General features: G+C 31.6%; 1 protein-coding gene across 4 annotated transcripts in view; it reads right to left on the bottom strand.

The window, feature by feature from the left end:
- LOC143047338 (sodium leak channel NALCN-like) overlaps positions 1-15,928 on the bottom strand; it is a 54,233-nt gene that overhangs the window by 36,826 nt on the left and 1,479 nt on the right. For all 4 annotated transcript variants that reach the window (XM_076220375.1, XM_076220381.1, XM_076220387.1 and 1 more), the window contains exons 2-10: positions 9,871-10,380; positions 9,357-9,440; positions 8,805-8,944; positions 7,709-7,840; positions 6,435-6,580; positions 5,136-5,278; positions 4,746-4,850; positions 2,100-2,321; positions 1,228-1,398 (exon numbers count right to left, since the gene is read on the bottom strand). In XM_076220375.1, coding sequence (XP_076076490.1) covers positions 1,228-1,398; positions 2,100-2,321; positions 4,746-4,850; positions 5,136-5,278; positions 6,435-6,580; positions 7,709-7,840; positions 8,805-8,944; positions 9,357-9,440; positions 9,871-10,170 — 1,443 coding nt within the window. In that variant the 5' untranslated portion in view covers positions 10,171-10,380. The remainder of the gene's footprint in view (positions 1-1,227; positions 1,399-2,099; positions 2,322-4,745; positions 4,851-5,135; positions 5,279-6,434; positions 6,581-7,708; positions 7,841-8,804; positions 8,945-9,356; positions 9,441-9,870; positions 10,381-15,928) is intronic.

Genomic DNA, 15,928 nt, shown 5'->3' with positions numbered 1-15,928 from the left:
TATCTATAACAGTACTTTCTGTGGAAAATGTTATTGAAAATCTTCAAATTTTAAGAAAATTGTTAAAAATTGACTATGAAGGGCAATAAATCCTTAGGGGGTCAATTGACTATTTTGGTCATAGTAACTTATTTTTAGTTCTTATTTTGCTGTACATTATTGCTGTTTACAGTTTATCTCTATCTATAATAATATTCAAGATAACAAAAAAACAGCAAAATTTCCTTAAAATTACCATTTCAGGGACAACAACCTAACAACAAAATGTCCGATTCATCTGAAAATTTCAGGGCAGATAGATCTTGACCTGATCAAGAATATTACCCCATATCAGATTTGATCTAAATGCTTTGGTTTTTGAGTTACAAGCCAAAAACTGCATTTTACCCCCATGTTCTATTGTTAGCCATGGCGGCCATCTTGGTTTGTTGGCCGAGTTACCGGACACATTTTTTTAACTAGATACCCCAATGATGATTACGGCTAAGTTTGGTTAAATTTGGCCTAGTAGTTTCAGAGGAGAAGATTTTTCTAAAAGATTACTAAGATTTACAAAAAATGGTTAAAAATTGACTATAAAGGGCAATAACTCCTAAAGTGGTCAACTGACCATTTTGGTCATGTTGACTTATTTGTAGATCTTACTTTGCTGAACATTATTGCTGTTTACAGTTTATCTCTATCTATAATAATATTCAAGATAATAACCAAAAACAGCAAAATTTCCCTAAAATTACCATTTCAGGGGCAGCAACCCAACAACGAAATGTCCGATTCATCTGAAAATTTCAGGGCAGATAGATCTTGACCTGATAAACAATATTACCCATGTCAGATTTGCTCTAAATGCTTTGGTTTTTGAGTTATAAGCCAAAAACTGCATTTTACCCCTATGTTCTATTTTTAGCCATGGCGGCCATCTTGGTTGGTTGGGCGGGTCACCGGACACATTTTTTAAACTAGATACCCCAATGATGATTGTGGCCAAGTTTGGTTAAATTTGGCCCAGTAGTTTCAGAGGAGAAGATTTTTGTAAAAGTTAACGCAGGACGACGACGACAACGGACGACGACGGACGACGCCGGACGCCGGACGCCAAGTGATGAGAAAAGCTCACTTGGCCTTTCGGCCAGGTGAGCTAAAAATACAGCAAAATCCTATTTTAAAAAAATTACGATTTATACCCGCCACCTCCCTTAAGTCCCATTCCCTTTAATGTAGCTTTACCTGGAAATATGTTAGTTGTGTCCTGTATAATTCAGGGATAATAATATGCAGAGTTGTTCCAATTGCTAACAACAGCTCAAATTTATGTAATGATCTTCTTAGATACCCATACAGTCCTAAACACCAAATTTTAAATATAGCTTCTAGGTCAAACAGTAAGGTAAATACAACCTGAAATATACAGAAATATTCAACATTAAATGTCTCTTTTATCAGTAAAAGGATTGAAGGGAACTGTGGTTAGATGCTGCTACATAAATAACAGAGCCAAATTGCCCAGTCATATGCTCAAAGGAAACTCAAAATTATTCAGAGGCGAAAGGCATATACTATCCATACAGAAATTATTGTAACGTTGTCATAAAATGCAACAGTATCAGAATCACAAAAATAAAATCTCAACTATAACTTCTGTAAAATGTAATGATTATCTGCCATGGATTAATTTCAAAATAAGATTTACATTTTGCAGTGGCAAGGATTTACAATAATAAATGCCTGCATTAATTCCTGAATTTACTGTTTTAATTGCTATTTATTAAGAGGAGTATGTATACACAAGTCTAGTCATATCACTAGAAGATTTAACTGAAAACACTCCAAATGTGGGTTTCTTGATATTTTATGTAGCAATACAGAGGATTCATCATTATTTGTTGAATACCAATTTTCGTGAACTTTATGGGTACCCATGAACCACAAATTTAAATGTTCAACAAGCTGCAAATTTTCAATAAGGTTGTTTAAATATTTTGGCAAAACAACTAACTCAAATATACACAAAAGAGCAGATTTTATCAATCCACGAAAAAATGGTGCCCACGAAAATAAATGAATCCACAGTACTTGTTCTTTTATTAATTAAAACAAACCTCAGCATAATAGAATCCATCAGGTTTCCCATCGTTAAATTTAGTTTTGTAATCAAATGAGAGATTAGCTCCAGTGATGCTACTGGCTAACACTAGACATAGTATAAAAGTGTGGAAAGCATTAGAACACAGTATCTTCTGGAAGAAAGGTGGAGCCAGGCCCTTAGCTTTGTTCTCATCTATAAGTACCATCTTCCACATGTTACCTTCAGAGCTAATCACCTAAAAAAATAATTTTGCAATTATTTTACTGAGCTTTATTTTCATTATTTCCAACAATAAAACACCCATGTGCAAAGTTCTGTTTATGTATTTTTATAATACAATTGTTGATTGTAGTACTTTCAGTCAGTATGAACAATACAATTGTAATTGGAAATAAAAATCTACAGAAGATTGTTTTTATTTCCTATGCATATTTTAAATCATCATCCGACATAGAATTTCAGTTGAAGTATTGCACAATCAGAGAATCTTAGCATACAATAGTTTGCCTTCATATGATAAAAAAGAATGTGTCCATAGTACTTGTGAGCCGCACTGGCACTATCATTATCTATGTTCAGTGGACTGTGAAATTTGGGGTTAAAACTCTAATTTGGCATTAAAATTAGAAAAGTCTTTATCATAGGGAACATGTGTACAAGGTTCAAGTTGATTGAACTTCAACTTCATTAAAAACTACCTTAACCAAAAATTTAAACCTAGAGCGAGACAGATGGACAGACAAACAAACAAACAGATGGAGGGATGCACAGACCAGAAAACATAATGCCCCTCAACTATTGTAGGTGGGGCATAAAATCAAAGAGCAGAATGCTCTGAGGGATTGCCATAGTTTTCATTGACACATGTATAGCAGTTCTGCCAACTTTTCATTAAGCAAATGCGTGAGATTTAGCCAACATTGAAAAGATCAAAGAGGAAAAAAAATAGATCCAAGGATACTGCCGCAAAAAAGCATGAACATGTGTGAATCTCACACATTTTTGGCAGCCCTGGTACAGCTGGATAGTATTATTTTCAAAACTAATTCAACTGCACATTTTAAAATGTAATAATCTGAATAGTCACAAAACTTTAAAAATAGCCAATCCCGGATACAAGTGTATGAGCAATGTACTTATTGTGTTTTATTTTTGTACTATCAATTCCAAGTTTACTTTCCACAGCAGTCACTGAGAGAGAGAGAAGGTATTTCACTTCATATCTTATCACCGTTAATTCTAGGGGGAACCTCATTTCTAACTCTTTAAATATTAATTTCCTTTGGGTCAGTGGGCATGACTCCTTTCCGTACACACTCCTCTGATTAAATTGTGATCGTTCTTAATATAATACGACGTTTATCGACATATAATGAGTTAAGTTTTCTTGACGAGTCGTATGTATTTCCATTTTGACAGAAAATACTTCCGGAAGGGAGACAACTCGAAACGATAATATGGAAGACTCCATTTCGGCTGAAGGGGTGTTATAGGTAAAATTTTACGATGTGGACTACATTTATCTTAATTTAAATGATGCATATGATTTAAAATTATGCTACAACAATAACCCTCAATAGCAGACAGACATAGAAAGAATCCCATGAGTTTCAAATTAATCAATGAAGCGGGGAATCCAGAGCAACCACTCTGACAATCTGTTACCCCTTGAAATCAAGAAAACTAAACGCATGCGCATTAATACATAAACAAACCTGCGACTTGCGATTTGGAACAAGAACGTTTATTAAATGATATGATGAATGGTTCTCCATTTCTTTATGAGAGTACAGTATCAAATCATCAAATATCAGTTTCATAACGGTAAAATATGGAAAAACTCCACTTCAATTCTTGTATAACAGAAATAGAATTATCGGAATTCAGAGAACTCTCCCATTTATCAAAACTGCGGAATTCCCTCTGACGTGTTTCTAAATTTATAAAAACACTAAATGTAAATACTGCTTAATTCTGATTTTCCGTGTTGTTAAAAACATGCATATAGGTCAAGGGAAATACATTACAGGAAAGTTGTTTATGTTCAATCCTTTTGCTTGTTTTTACCTTTTAAAGCAAGACAATCATAAGAATCTGAGATGTTGCTGAATGTTTAGAATAAAACAGTTGACGTGAGGGAATGCAGCCCTGAGTCAACTGAAAAAGTCTACAGATTGCTTGAAAGCAATCGTATCCCAAAAATCATTATTCTAATATGATGTTCTTCAAATGCTTTGAGTGCACTCTCGTAGTAAAATATGAATCTATTCACATGTAAGCTTTTGGCATCATCATCATTTGTTTTGGCTGTTTCAATCATAATCCTATGTTATATCCTTTTTATGAATGAGTTACATGAGGTCGATATGAGTGTATATGAAGTATTGAACGATGGTGTAAAAATACAAGCACTCCATAGGAAAATGAAAATAAAGTCATTAAAACATGAAAACTTTACATAAACAAACAATGATTATAATTTATGGAAACCTAATTGCTCAAGATAAAATAGATTGCATAAAGGGTATTCAAGACCCACGATTCAATTCTTAAATGCAGACACCATGTCTATTGGGAATGAAATATTCTTAGCTATAAAAGACGCTGCAATAACTATACTGAGGATGTAAAAATGTCAATCCCTATAATATTGATTTACCTGAGAAGAATCTGAGTCTGCAGCACTTCCTCGTGGGCCCCACATATGTTGAAACTGTACCCTTATCTCTGCTACTGATTCAATTATAACAGCAATAAATATGTTCTACAAAAAATAATTGATTGAAACTATGTTAAACAATAAATGAGCAACAGAAAAGTAAGGTTCAAGTCATTTTACCTTTTTCATCTTTCAATGAAATAGCAAAATATTTTGCCAACTTTAGCTATTCAAATGTTATTTCTATTAAATTTTATCAAGAATTTCAAACTAACCCAACCAAAAGTAACAAAGTGGTCATATCACAGATGCTGATGAAAGATTTGTCTGCTTTAATAAAAAATAATCAAAATGGGTCTATTTTTCTACAAAAATAACTGATCTTTATACCTTTACAAGCCAGGCCATCAGAAATATCAAGGATATGAAGTAGAGATAGGCTAGTGCTGATGGTAAACTGTCTAAAGCATCGTACATCATAAATACCCAGCCCTCCTGGGATCCTGCCTCGTATACAGTAAAAAAACTAGTTACTGAAAATTAAAAATATTGATGATGTTAAAACAATTCAGAATTCAGCAACTTATATGAACAAATGTAAGTGATTTTAAGCAGAATTTAATGATTATCTAAATAGCTTAAGGTAGCACAATACAAAGATTTTTTTACTTCCAATCACTAACCTTTAAAATGCTGTAACTTTCTTATGAATGCATAGAAAATAATAAAAGAGGTATATATAGATAGATAAAAGATTAATCTTTTAAATGGTTGCAATATTTTTATTATGCAATCATTATGTAATCAATTATTATGTAATTAGTGGCAAAATCTGGGTCAGTTCACTTGAATGAATTTAGCTCTATCATCTCTTTAACTATACAGAAAATTTTAACGAAATCTTAATCAACACATCATGGGCTTCAAAAGGGTGTCTCAAATTGTTCTTATGGTATTCCATTCTCTCATAAATCTCTAATTAGTGTAAACATCCTAACCACATAAAAGAAGATAATGTTTGATTAGGTGTAAAATTTGTTTTATACATTCTATCTGAAATCTGAGACACCCTTTTGTAGATAATGGCCATAGGAACAACATATAATAAAATCAACCCTCTAGGGATACCTATGCAGAAGCTAATTTCATTTGAAAGTGGAAATTTGGTGAAAAATATTTTAGACACAGTTAACATTATAATTGGTTACATAATTGTTGCATAATGCTAACATTGCATTAATTTGAAAGAGTAATCTGTTAGCTATCCAAAACTACCACTTTTATAATTTTTCAAGCATTATTAAGAAAGTTACAGCATTTTAAAACTTGGGAGTTGGAGTTATAAAATCTTTGTATTGTGCTACCTTAAAGAGACAAAAATGACTAAAAGTATGAAAAATTTGGAATAAATCTATCAATAGTGAACTGTTATAAACAATACTAGTTATGAGCATATTACTTCAAGTTGAGCACATATTGCCTCAAGAGATGGTAAATAAACGAATGCCCTCCATTAAGTACTACTTTTACAGTATATTATAGGTAAATCTTGTAATTGTATTAATATGGTAATAATGGCCACATTTTAATGCTGGCTCTCAAAACTGTTACAAATGTTCCATTTATCAAGACTGGTACAAACTGTTCTGTAAATTTTGATACAAGTGTATTAAATAAAATAATGCATACAAAATTCATCAAATCCATCAAATCCTCTCTTTGATTTTGGCAGTTCAAGTGCCATACATTTCATCCCCTCTGGACATTGATAGCCGTATTCAGGTACAGGGGAACAGAAAGCATCAGGTATGGCTAGATCAAGAATTGTTAAATCACTACAAAAGCAAACATAAGTTAAATCAATAACAAACTTATTTATCAGACTATACATGTTTAACCCCGCCGCATTTTTGCGCCTGTCCCAAGTCAGGAGCCTCTGGCCTTTGTTAGTCTTGTATTATTTAATTTTAGTTTCTTGTGTACAATTTGGAAATTAGTATGGCGTTCATTATCACTAACTAGTATATATTTGTTTAGGGGCCAGCTGAAGGACGCCTCAGGGTGCGGGAATTTCTCGCTACATTGAAGACCTGTTGGTGACCTTCTGCTGTTGTTTTTTTCTATGGTCGGGTTGTTGTCTCTTTGGCACATTCCCCATTTCCATTCTCAATTTTAATTTCTCATAGAGAAATAGCAAACTGAATCTTCTTTATTAAAACATTATATTTAGTGTGTGAAAAAGCATCAGAAGTTAATAAAAGATTTGGAAAAGCCAACATTGACCTAATTAGTTATTTTTACAACACCAATGAAGTAGAGTAATGATGAAATGTAAATCCTCTGTTTTTACTGTTTTCATTTCTTTTTATGAATTTTATTGAATATTTCAACTTTTAAAATCTAGCAACTATACCATCACAAATATACTTTGTATAATAACAAGGTGCAGCTAAATATCTTTAGCATATGCTAGTAATTTGGAGATTTATTAAAAAGTCATAAAATAAAACAGTTGTTGACTTTTGATATCAGTTGATATGATGATTTATCAACCTCATTTATAGTTCTGATGAAGCCTGCCATGCAGGCCAAACATGTAGACCATAGCAAATAAAATTGCAGACCATTTGAAGAGTTGTTGTAAATTTTGAGTATTAAAGTCAATAATTGTATAAAAACTTATGTGTCAGCAGTCGTTTTTGCTAGGTTTAGACATTTGGATGTCTTTTTTAGTTTTGTTTCTTGTTGGATTGTTGTCTCATGCATGTTAAACCACATTTCCATAATATAACATATACAACTAGAAATTCAACAGTAGTTGCATGTTTTTATTTGAACTTATCGTAACATGTTTTTTCCAGGAACTACTAAACTTATAAAACAAAAGGTTACATTACATGGCAATGAACAAATATACATAAGATATCAACAAAAACATATTTGTTTCCTGTAAGTACCCGTACCTTGTACTGTTGACATAATTCTTCACACAGTGATGCCTCAGCTCACCAAAGAACTGTACACCCAAAATACCATACAATGACATAAAGAACAGGAAAAATATGGAGACATTATAAACCTGTCGACCAGAACGTCTGAAAAAAATAATTTCTTATAAATATAAATTAAGGAGGTTCGCTATTCAGTTTCAAAATAACAAGCTTTTCATAACACTAGTATATATTGATACGGGATTAATAAAGGAACCAAAAGAGTATACAAAATATATAGGTCAAGGTGCTCGTTTTCGAGTTATTAGCCATTGAAATTTTGGCAGGAAAATGTTCTCTCTTAAAATTTCATAGATTTATCATTGACAAAGTTCTCAAAAACAATTAAAAAATAACAAATATTTCATAGGTGGCTTATAATTATACATGCAAAAGATTTATAAAAAGAAAAATGGGGGTCAATGGTCAATTTTTTTTAAGGCATTCAAATGGAAAAAAACAGAGGATTCCGAAAATTTGACAAAAATCCCAAAACATGACAACCAAACATGGTTGGGTTGTTGTCGCTTTGACACATTTGCCATTTCCTTTCTCAATTTTATTAATAAATGTAGTAAGCATTAAAATAATAACCTTCAAATGAATATAAAATTGAAATTAAGTACAGAAAATAATCATCTTTGACAATCTAATTCATTCACAATTTTCTTTACTTGTGCGACAAGCACTTTCCATCTGATTTTTTAAAATTTTGTTCTCATCTTAAGCTGTTAATCAACTGTCCTAGGTAATGCATTTTAGAGAAGGATTGAACACTCACAAACATGTGTAACCCTGCCCCATTCTTTACAAACATATAATGCAGTGGTTGTTGTTTAAAGTCTGCCATTATTGTTTTTGTTTATTGTTGTATAATTATAAATCAGCTTTTAGTTGGGGTTTTTTCCCAAACCTGGTGCCTTTTACAGCTGATTATAAAATGTGTCTCATTAATTGGTGTTTACAATGACCAGTAAATTTTAGCTTTTTTGTCCTTTGGTCTTTCGTTGAAAGTTGTCTAACTTACAATCAAACCACATATCCTCATTTTCATTTTGTGCATACTAACTTGAAAATTGAATTTATCCTAGCTTTTGGTAGTTGGAATTTCAGAAATACTCGGAAGACTCTTATGAGTATGAGTGGCCTCGGACATCTCAAAACAGAAAGATACCATTCTTGTTGTACTATATCCGTCATTTCAAATACCTGGAAACAACACAAATTTTGTAATATCACAGCAGATGAGCTTCATGTAAAAAAACATCAACAGGATCAATTTTAAATCAAGTAATTGTGTCAATTTTGAATCATATAATGGCCATGTAGTGATTTTGTGACATGAATTGATTACACCATATACTTCCATTTTAATAATTACAATCATATATGTCATATTTGAAAATCTACATGTACATTTTGTACAACAAAACACAAAACTCTGTGGTTCCTTAGCTTTTAATTTAGTCAAGAGCATGTTGAGATTTTGTGTCATAAATTACATACCCATTCTGTATTCCATTGAATCAAAATAAAGTATAAATACATGTACATTTTGTATATTGAAAAATGAAAAGAGAGAAAATATGAGTATGCATCAACAAAATTATTTCTCCCTTACCTGCAGGATAACAGACACCCATAGAAACAATACCATAAACCCATCAAACTTGCACCATCTATCTTTTAAGTAAGCATTCTCACCCTACAAACACAATCAAAATACAAGTATGTGAAAGTTGTTGAAACCAAGAGGTAATGCAGGTCATATAATTATGCATATATTCCTAAGCATAAGAAAAGACTAATTCTAGGAGTAAAATTTCCATTCTTTTCTATTTCTTTATACCTTCCTTTAATATTACATAACTTAAAGAGATATTTTGAAAATTATGTTATGGTGGTTTTTTTTTTTTATTAAACTAAAAAATATTTGTGAATGAATGAATACACTGATATCAACTACTGTATGCACAGAACTCAATGATGTCACAAACACAGCATATTTTCCTGTTTATTAGCTGATTAATTGAAAGATTCTTAAATGATTAAAAATATTAAAATTACTTAACTTAAAAACTGACATACAATCCATGAGAAGAGTATCAAGATAAAAATGATTTGTTTATATTTACCTTATAAATACCTCTAATATGCATTTTTGCAATCATTTCTGCAGTAAAGAGGAAGGTAACAATCAGGTCAAAAATGAAGGTCAAATATTCCAAGCCTTTATTTTCTTCAAATGTTTTTGGCGTATTCATGCTAACAGAGAGAATGCTAACAAAAGCACATAACCGAAGCAATCTCCTGACAAACGCTCTGTTAACCCAGTCGATGTCTGCATTATCATTCAAGTTCTCGTCTGGGCCATAATCTGCCACTGGGTAGTTTTCCTTGAAACTGGTCTTTCGGTTTACTAACATGTTTACCATTTTGATTGATATGAACTGACAGAAAATTTTTATTTTATATTTTAGCAATTTTTTTGCTGATTTTTAATGTGTAAACCTGTTTTGGTTTACATTTCTCAAAGTTGAACAAATAAAACATTTTCCAGTTCCATCACACTATCTTATAGCTACATATAAGAAATCCCATGTCTGATTATCTGATTCCATCATTGTTTGCAAACAGAATGTTAACTGAAAAGATAAAATAATAGGAATATACATATGGTTGTCTTAAAAAAAAAACCATTAGATTTGAACATACTTGTGTAGGAAAGCAAGAAATACAAGCAATTCCAGTTTAACTCCTGAGCGTCAAAATATCAGCCAAAAAAATCATTTATCCAGTATCTAAGAAATATCATTTTGTCTATGCATGTAGGTACATTCAATTTTGTACATACATGACATACATCTAAGTGATTACATAATTTGGCAAAATTATCATAAATGACTATAGGAAAAATCTTTATTCTAATGAAATTAGTTTGTAACGATACTTGTCATTGGACGTTAACAAATATTTTGAGGGGTTAGATTCCACGATTTACCAGTCTGTAACTTAAAGAAAGCCGCCATTTTGAATTCAGATTTTTTTTGGGTATGTAATTTCTCAATAAATAAACAAGAACGTCACATTTTGAGCCTCAAAATCTTCTTTTTTTCTACTTTGAACCCATTCTGAAGAGTACAAAAAGTAAAAATATGTTTAGTATTCATGTTTGACATCCAGAGTACACCAAGACGTCACATTGTTTAGATGCTAAAGACGATGCAACAGTTTCGCAGACTTTTTCATTTATGCAATTTTTAAGCCAAAATATTTATTAAATGACATTTATTATCATATGTGGCATTAGAATGGAGATAACTGTATTGCATTTTAAGCTTGGCCATCGTAAAACTTGATTTTGCTGTCGCAAATATCTGTTTACCCATCTCCGTGTTGCTAGGTAAACTCAATTTGCAACAGTAAAATCTACATTTTACGAAGGCTAAGCTTAAAATACAATAGAGTTATCTCCTAAATCTAATAATCCATCATCTTACAATATTTTTTTGTTTAATATATAATTGTATAATAATTTTTTTCTGTCTATAAACAAATAACATTAAAAATGTTATTAAAAAGTGTGCACCACATTTTTAATGTTATTTCGAATCAAAAGAAAAAATATTAAAGTCATTCCTTATTATTTAATTCTACGGTTCCAATTTAAGCAGGTGTTAATCATGAAAAAATGTTGATGACGTCACAGTCACATGACAAAATTATGTCTCTGTGCTGATAGACAAAACACTGTCAGCCAATCAGAAGACATGTTACATCCAAATTAAATAAATTTTTAAGTAATATAACAGTCTGCATGATTTCTAGGGGAAACACAATTGATTGTGTGTTGCATCCAAGATAATTATATATAAAAATTGGCATTTGTAGGCTACACATACCCACCACCTGTTTTATAATAAAATTTAATTGGATGGGGAATCAAATGTGAAATATATGGGGAAGTTAAAGCAATTGTGAATAAATTGATTACTACTAAGATATATAACTATTTAGGTGGGTTGAGTTACCGTACTGCATCGTATAAGTAAATTTATTCTCAGTTAGTAGATAAGTCTTAAAACAGTAGAGTGTGGCTACTTTTAATTTTTAATTCATATTATGTTTTCTTTTTATATAGAGATTACAGTTTCACAAATAAATTTTTGTTTATACATGTATTTCACATGAATATTTAATTCCTGATCTGACAACATTTTATTAGAAAAACCTATAAGTATAAAACCAGATGCAAGCCTAGAGGAAGAGCGATTTGGCAGCAGCTACTTGTCCAAGCACCTGAGAGGTCGTGCAGACACTGTGCCAATAAAATAAACTCACTCAACATCCTCTTTTTTCTTTAACAGAAATTTGTTTTTTAAAACCATGTAAGGTATTTTTAACCTTTTTATAAATCATTATTTATTTAAATTTGATTACTTGCTTGTAAATTAGTCTTCTTGTTGCCGTATTTCACAGTATTTCAACAACAATGTGGCACCAAAACAAGACAGGGTAGTAAATAAACAAAGTTGAGTAATAGCAAATACAAACAAGATCAAGAATGTGTCCATAGTACACAGATGCCCCACTTGCACAATCATTTTCTATGTCCTCAGTGGACCGTGAAATCATGTTCAAAACTCTGATTTGGCATTATCCTCATGTGATGTGTTTATGTACTAATAACAATTTTCACTGCTTACGGTTTTCACTGTTGAGTTTTTATTCTGGTGTGTGCTCAAATTTTTAAAGCTTGTTTTGATGAATGTTTTTAGGTATTTATATTTTTTTGTCAAGGCTTAATTACTCTGATTTTTTTCCAAAAATCGTATGTCAAAAAACAGCGTCATATTGTTTTGTATGAATTAAAAACTTGATCAGTACACGGACAGGAAATGGATATAAAATCTGGAATTGAGTATTTTCTAAAGTTGTGGTTTTGGTTATTGCTTGAATCACAAAAAAATATATTTAATTCTTTTCAGTACTAAAGCGCACTTGTAAATAGTTGATGTTTCATGTTCTGAAACTGTCACATTGTGACTTTTTTCAGATTGGCAAAGGCATTATTTTGGGGAGTTTAAAATGCAATTTTCAAAATTTTTTATTAAATGTGAAAAGCTAAGACTGTTTTTATCTTTACATGTAATTAAATATATTTTGTGAAAAATGGAATCTATCTGTAAATCTTGATAAAACCAAAATTATAATATTCAATAAAGCAGGGAAAATTATTAAAAAGCACAAACACGGCTGGTAATCTACACACGCAGAACATTTGGTTCTGCAATGAAAACCGTGAGAGGATTTTCCGGTTGTGCTTGAGTGGAGTAATTGTCACCGCTTCAAAAGGTATGTACATTTCTAAATCTCAATTTTCTTATTCAACTGATCAAAATATTGAAAATCAAAGAATGCTATGCTGTGGTGAATACTTTAACGAAGAAATACATGTATCATTTACTGTTGTACGTAGAGTTGAACTCTTACAAAATCAGTTGCCCAACGAGAAATCGCCTAAAAAAGTGACAATTCAATTTTAAAATGGTTCTATTTACAGACTTACAAGTTCAAATTTAGTTTTTTTTAGGGCAATGTGTATGAATGTTGTTTTTGGCGGCGTGTACGCTGTCCGCGGTGTTGATAGACGTCTTAATAATTCCAAAAACTACATTTTTTCATTAAGTCATGCGTGAGGGGATCGGTTCTGATTGAGGACATCGTGAATGCGTGAGGGGAAGTACAGAAATTATTTTTAATCTTTGGCTTTGTGACTTTTGTTGACTCAATAAATGTGATCAATGCTGATTAAAAATCATCACAGATTTGTCCTTATACTTTAACAGATGTAAACTGATCACTGATTCAATGAAATCAAACTATTTAAAATTGTTTACTCAAATTCAGAAAATGCCATTATTCAAAGGTAAAAGGAAAAGAGGACTAAAATTGACTCTCTACAAAAAGCCATGGAGATAAAAGTTATCCCCGCCCTCGAAGCGAACTAAACCCTGTGGGACTAGTCCTGTCGTCAAATATACATTGTACGTCACAGAGATCACCACATATATTAAAGAAAAGTATATCGCCGATCAAAACTTCAACACCTATATATATTAGACATAATCTGTTCACCCAAAATCACGAAATTTTCGAAAAAAAAGGGCAGATATACAGAATTTATTATTCACGAACATCGATGTAAGCCAAGATAATCTCGAGGAAGACCATAAGGAAGAGCATGTATTAGACAACGAAGAAGACATAGAAGAAGTCACAGAAGAAGACCACGTAGTAGACCACGAGAAAGACCACATGGAAGACATTGAGGAAGAACAAAAAGTTTTTCAAAGTGCTTTAGATAAACTCTCAGACAAAGGGAAAAGGGAAAGATTTTTGATTTTTTTTCATTAGTGGACGTTTTCCTTTAGAACAACATTGCATTCGACCAGTTTTTGGACATTATTGAGTGGTTTGAAAAGGACGAATCAAGACGAATGAGATACTCCCCAACATCTCTGCAGTATTTTTGGTTATCGTTGACAACATTTTTTGTTTTTATTCTTCGTGAAACATATTATTAAACCCTACGTTCCAACAATTTATTTCAATATCAATCTCAGTGATTTTTTTAGCACACATTATGTGTTTTTTCATGAACAATGTAGCCTTATTTAGGTAAGTTTCAACGACTCATAGCTTGAATATAAAGATATGATTTTTACTTCCCCTCACGCATTCACGATGTTCTCAATCAGAACCGATCCCCTCACGCATGACTTAATGTAAATTGTAGTTTTTGGAATAATTAAGACGTCTGACAATCCCGGACAGCGTACACGCCGCCAAAAACAACATTCATACGCATTGCCCTAAAAAAAAACTAAATTTGAACTTGTAGGTCTGTAAATAGAACCATTTCAAAATTGAAATGTCACTTTTTTAGGCAATTTCTCGTGAGGCAACTGTTTTTGTAAGAGTTCAACTCTACGTACAACAGTAAATGATATATGTATTTCTTCGTTAAAGTATTCACCACAGCATAGCATTCTCTGATTTTCAATATTTTGATCAGTTGAATAAGAAAATTGAGATTTAGATATGTACATACCTTTTGAAGCGGTGACAATTTCTCCACTCAAGCACAACCGGAAAATCCTCTCACGGTTTTCATTGCAGAACCAAATGTTCTGCGTGTGTAGATTACCAGCCGTGCAAATTCTATCATAATGGAAAATTACTAGAGTTAACTGATGAATACAAGTATCTAGGTATAATTTTTAAACCATCTGGATCTTTTACTACAGCAATTGATCAGTTATGTAAAAAGGCTAGTAAAGCTATATTTTGTATTAGAAAACTATTATTTTCTGAAAAGATGAATTTACTACCACATTTAAAGCTTTTTGATTCATGCGTTAAACCTATTCTGTTATATAGCAGTGAAGTTTGGGCTACTATTAGTTTAGTGAAACAAAATACTACCATCGAGTCAAACTATGCAAACTTCAGTCCAAATAAAATCCAAATAAAATTTGCTAAATTTTCATTAGGTGTAAATAAAGGTGCTGTTAATAATGCTGTACTTTCTGAATTAGGTTTATTCCCACTTTCATTGTCAGCCCTTAAAAATACAATTAACTTCTGGCTTCATATCATTAATATGGACAGTGAGAGTATGGTAAAGAAAGCATACAATGAAAACTTAAACTTTCCTAATGGTTTTTGTAGTAAATTAAAAGTGTTATTAGGTAAACTTGGTTTTCAGCATGTCTGGGAAAATCAAAATACTATGTCAAAGAAAAAATTACTTTTTTCATTTCAAAAGAAATTAGAAGAGGAATTCATAAAATACTGGAAACAAGCTCTTTTTTGTGACTCTAATAATGGTAATAGTCATGGTAATAAACTAAGAACATATCGCAAAGTTAAAAATAATTTTGAATTAGAAAAATATCTTCTACTGGACCTTAACAAAAGTGTTATTTCTAAAATGGTAAAAATCAGAATTAGTAATAGTAAATTACTAATAGAAGTTGGTAGATATACTAGAACACCTTTAGAACAGAGAATTTGTCCAATTTGTAAGGATGGAATTGAAGATGAGTTCCATTTTCTCATTCAATGTAAAGCGTTAGAACTTAATAGAAATGTACTTTTTAGTAATTTAAGTGATATAGTTCCATCTTT

The sequence above is a fragment of the Mytilus galloprovincialis genome, chromosome 1, assembly GCF_965363235.1.
Source record: "Mytilus galloprovincialis chromosome 1, xbMytGall1.hap1.1, whole genome shotgun sequence".
In the NCBI taxonomy this organism is placed as follows: Eukaryota; Metazoa; Mollusca; class Bivalvia; order Mytilida; family Mytilidae; genus Mytilus; species Mytilus galloprovincialis.
Note: the sequence above shows the minus strand (reverse complement) of the source record. Positions and strands in the feature narration are given on the sequence as shown.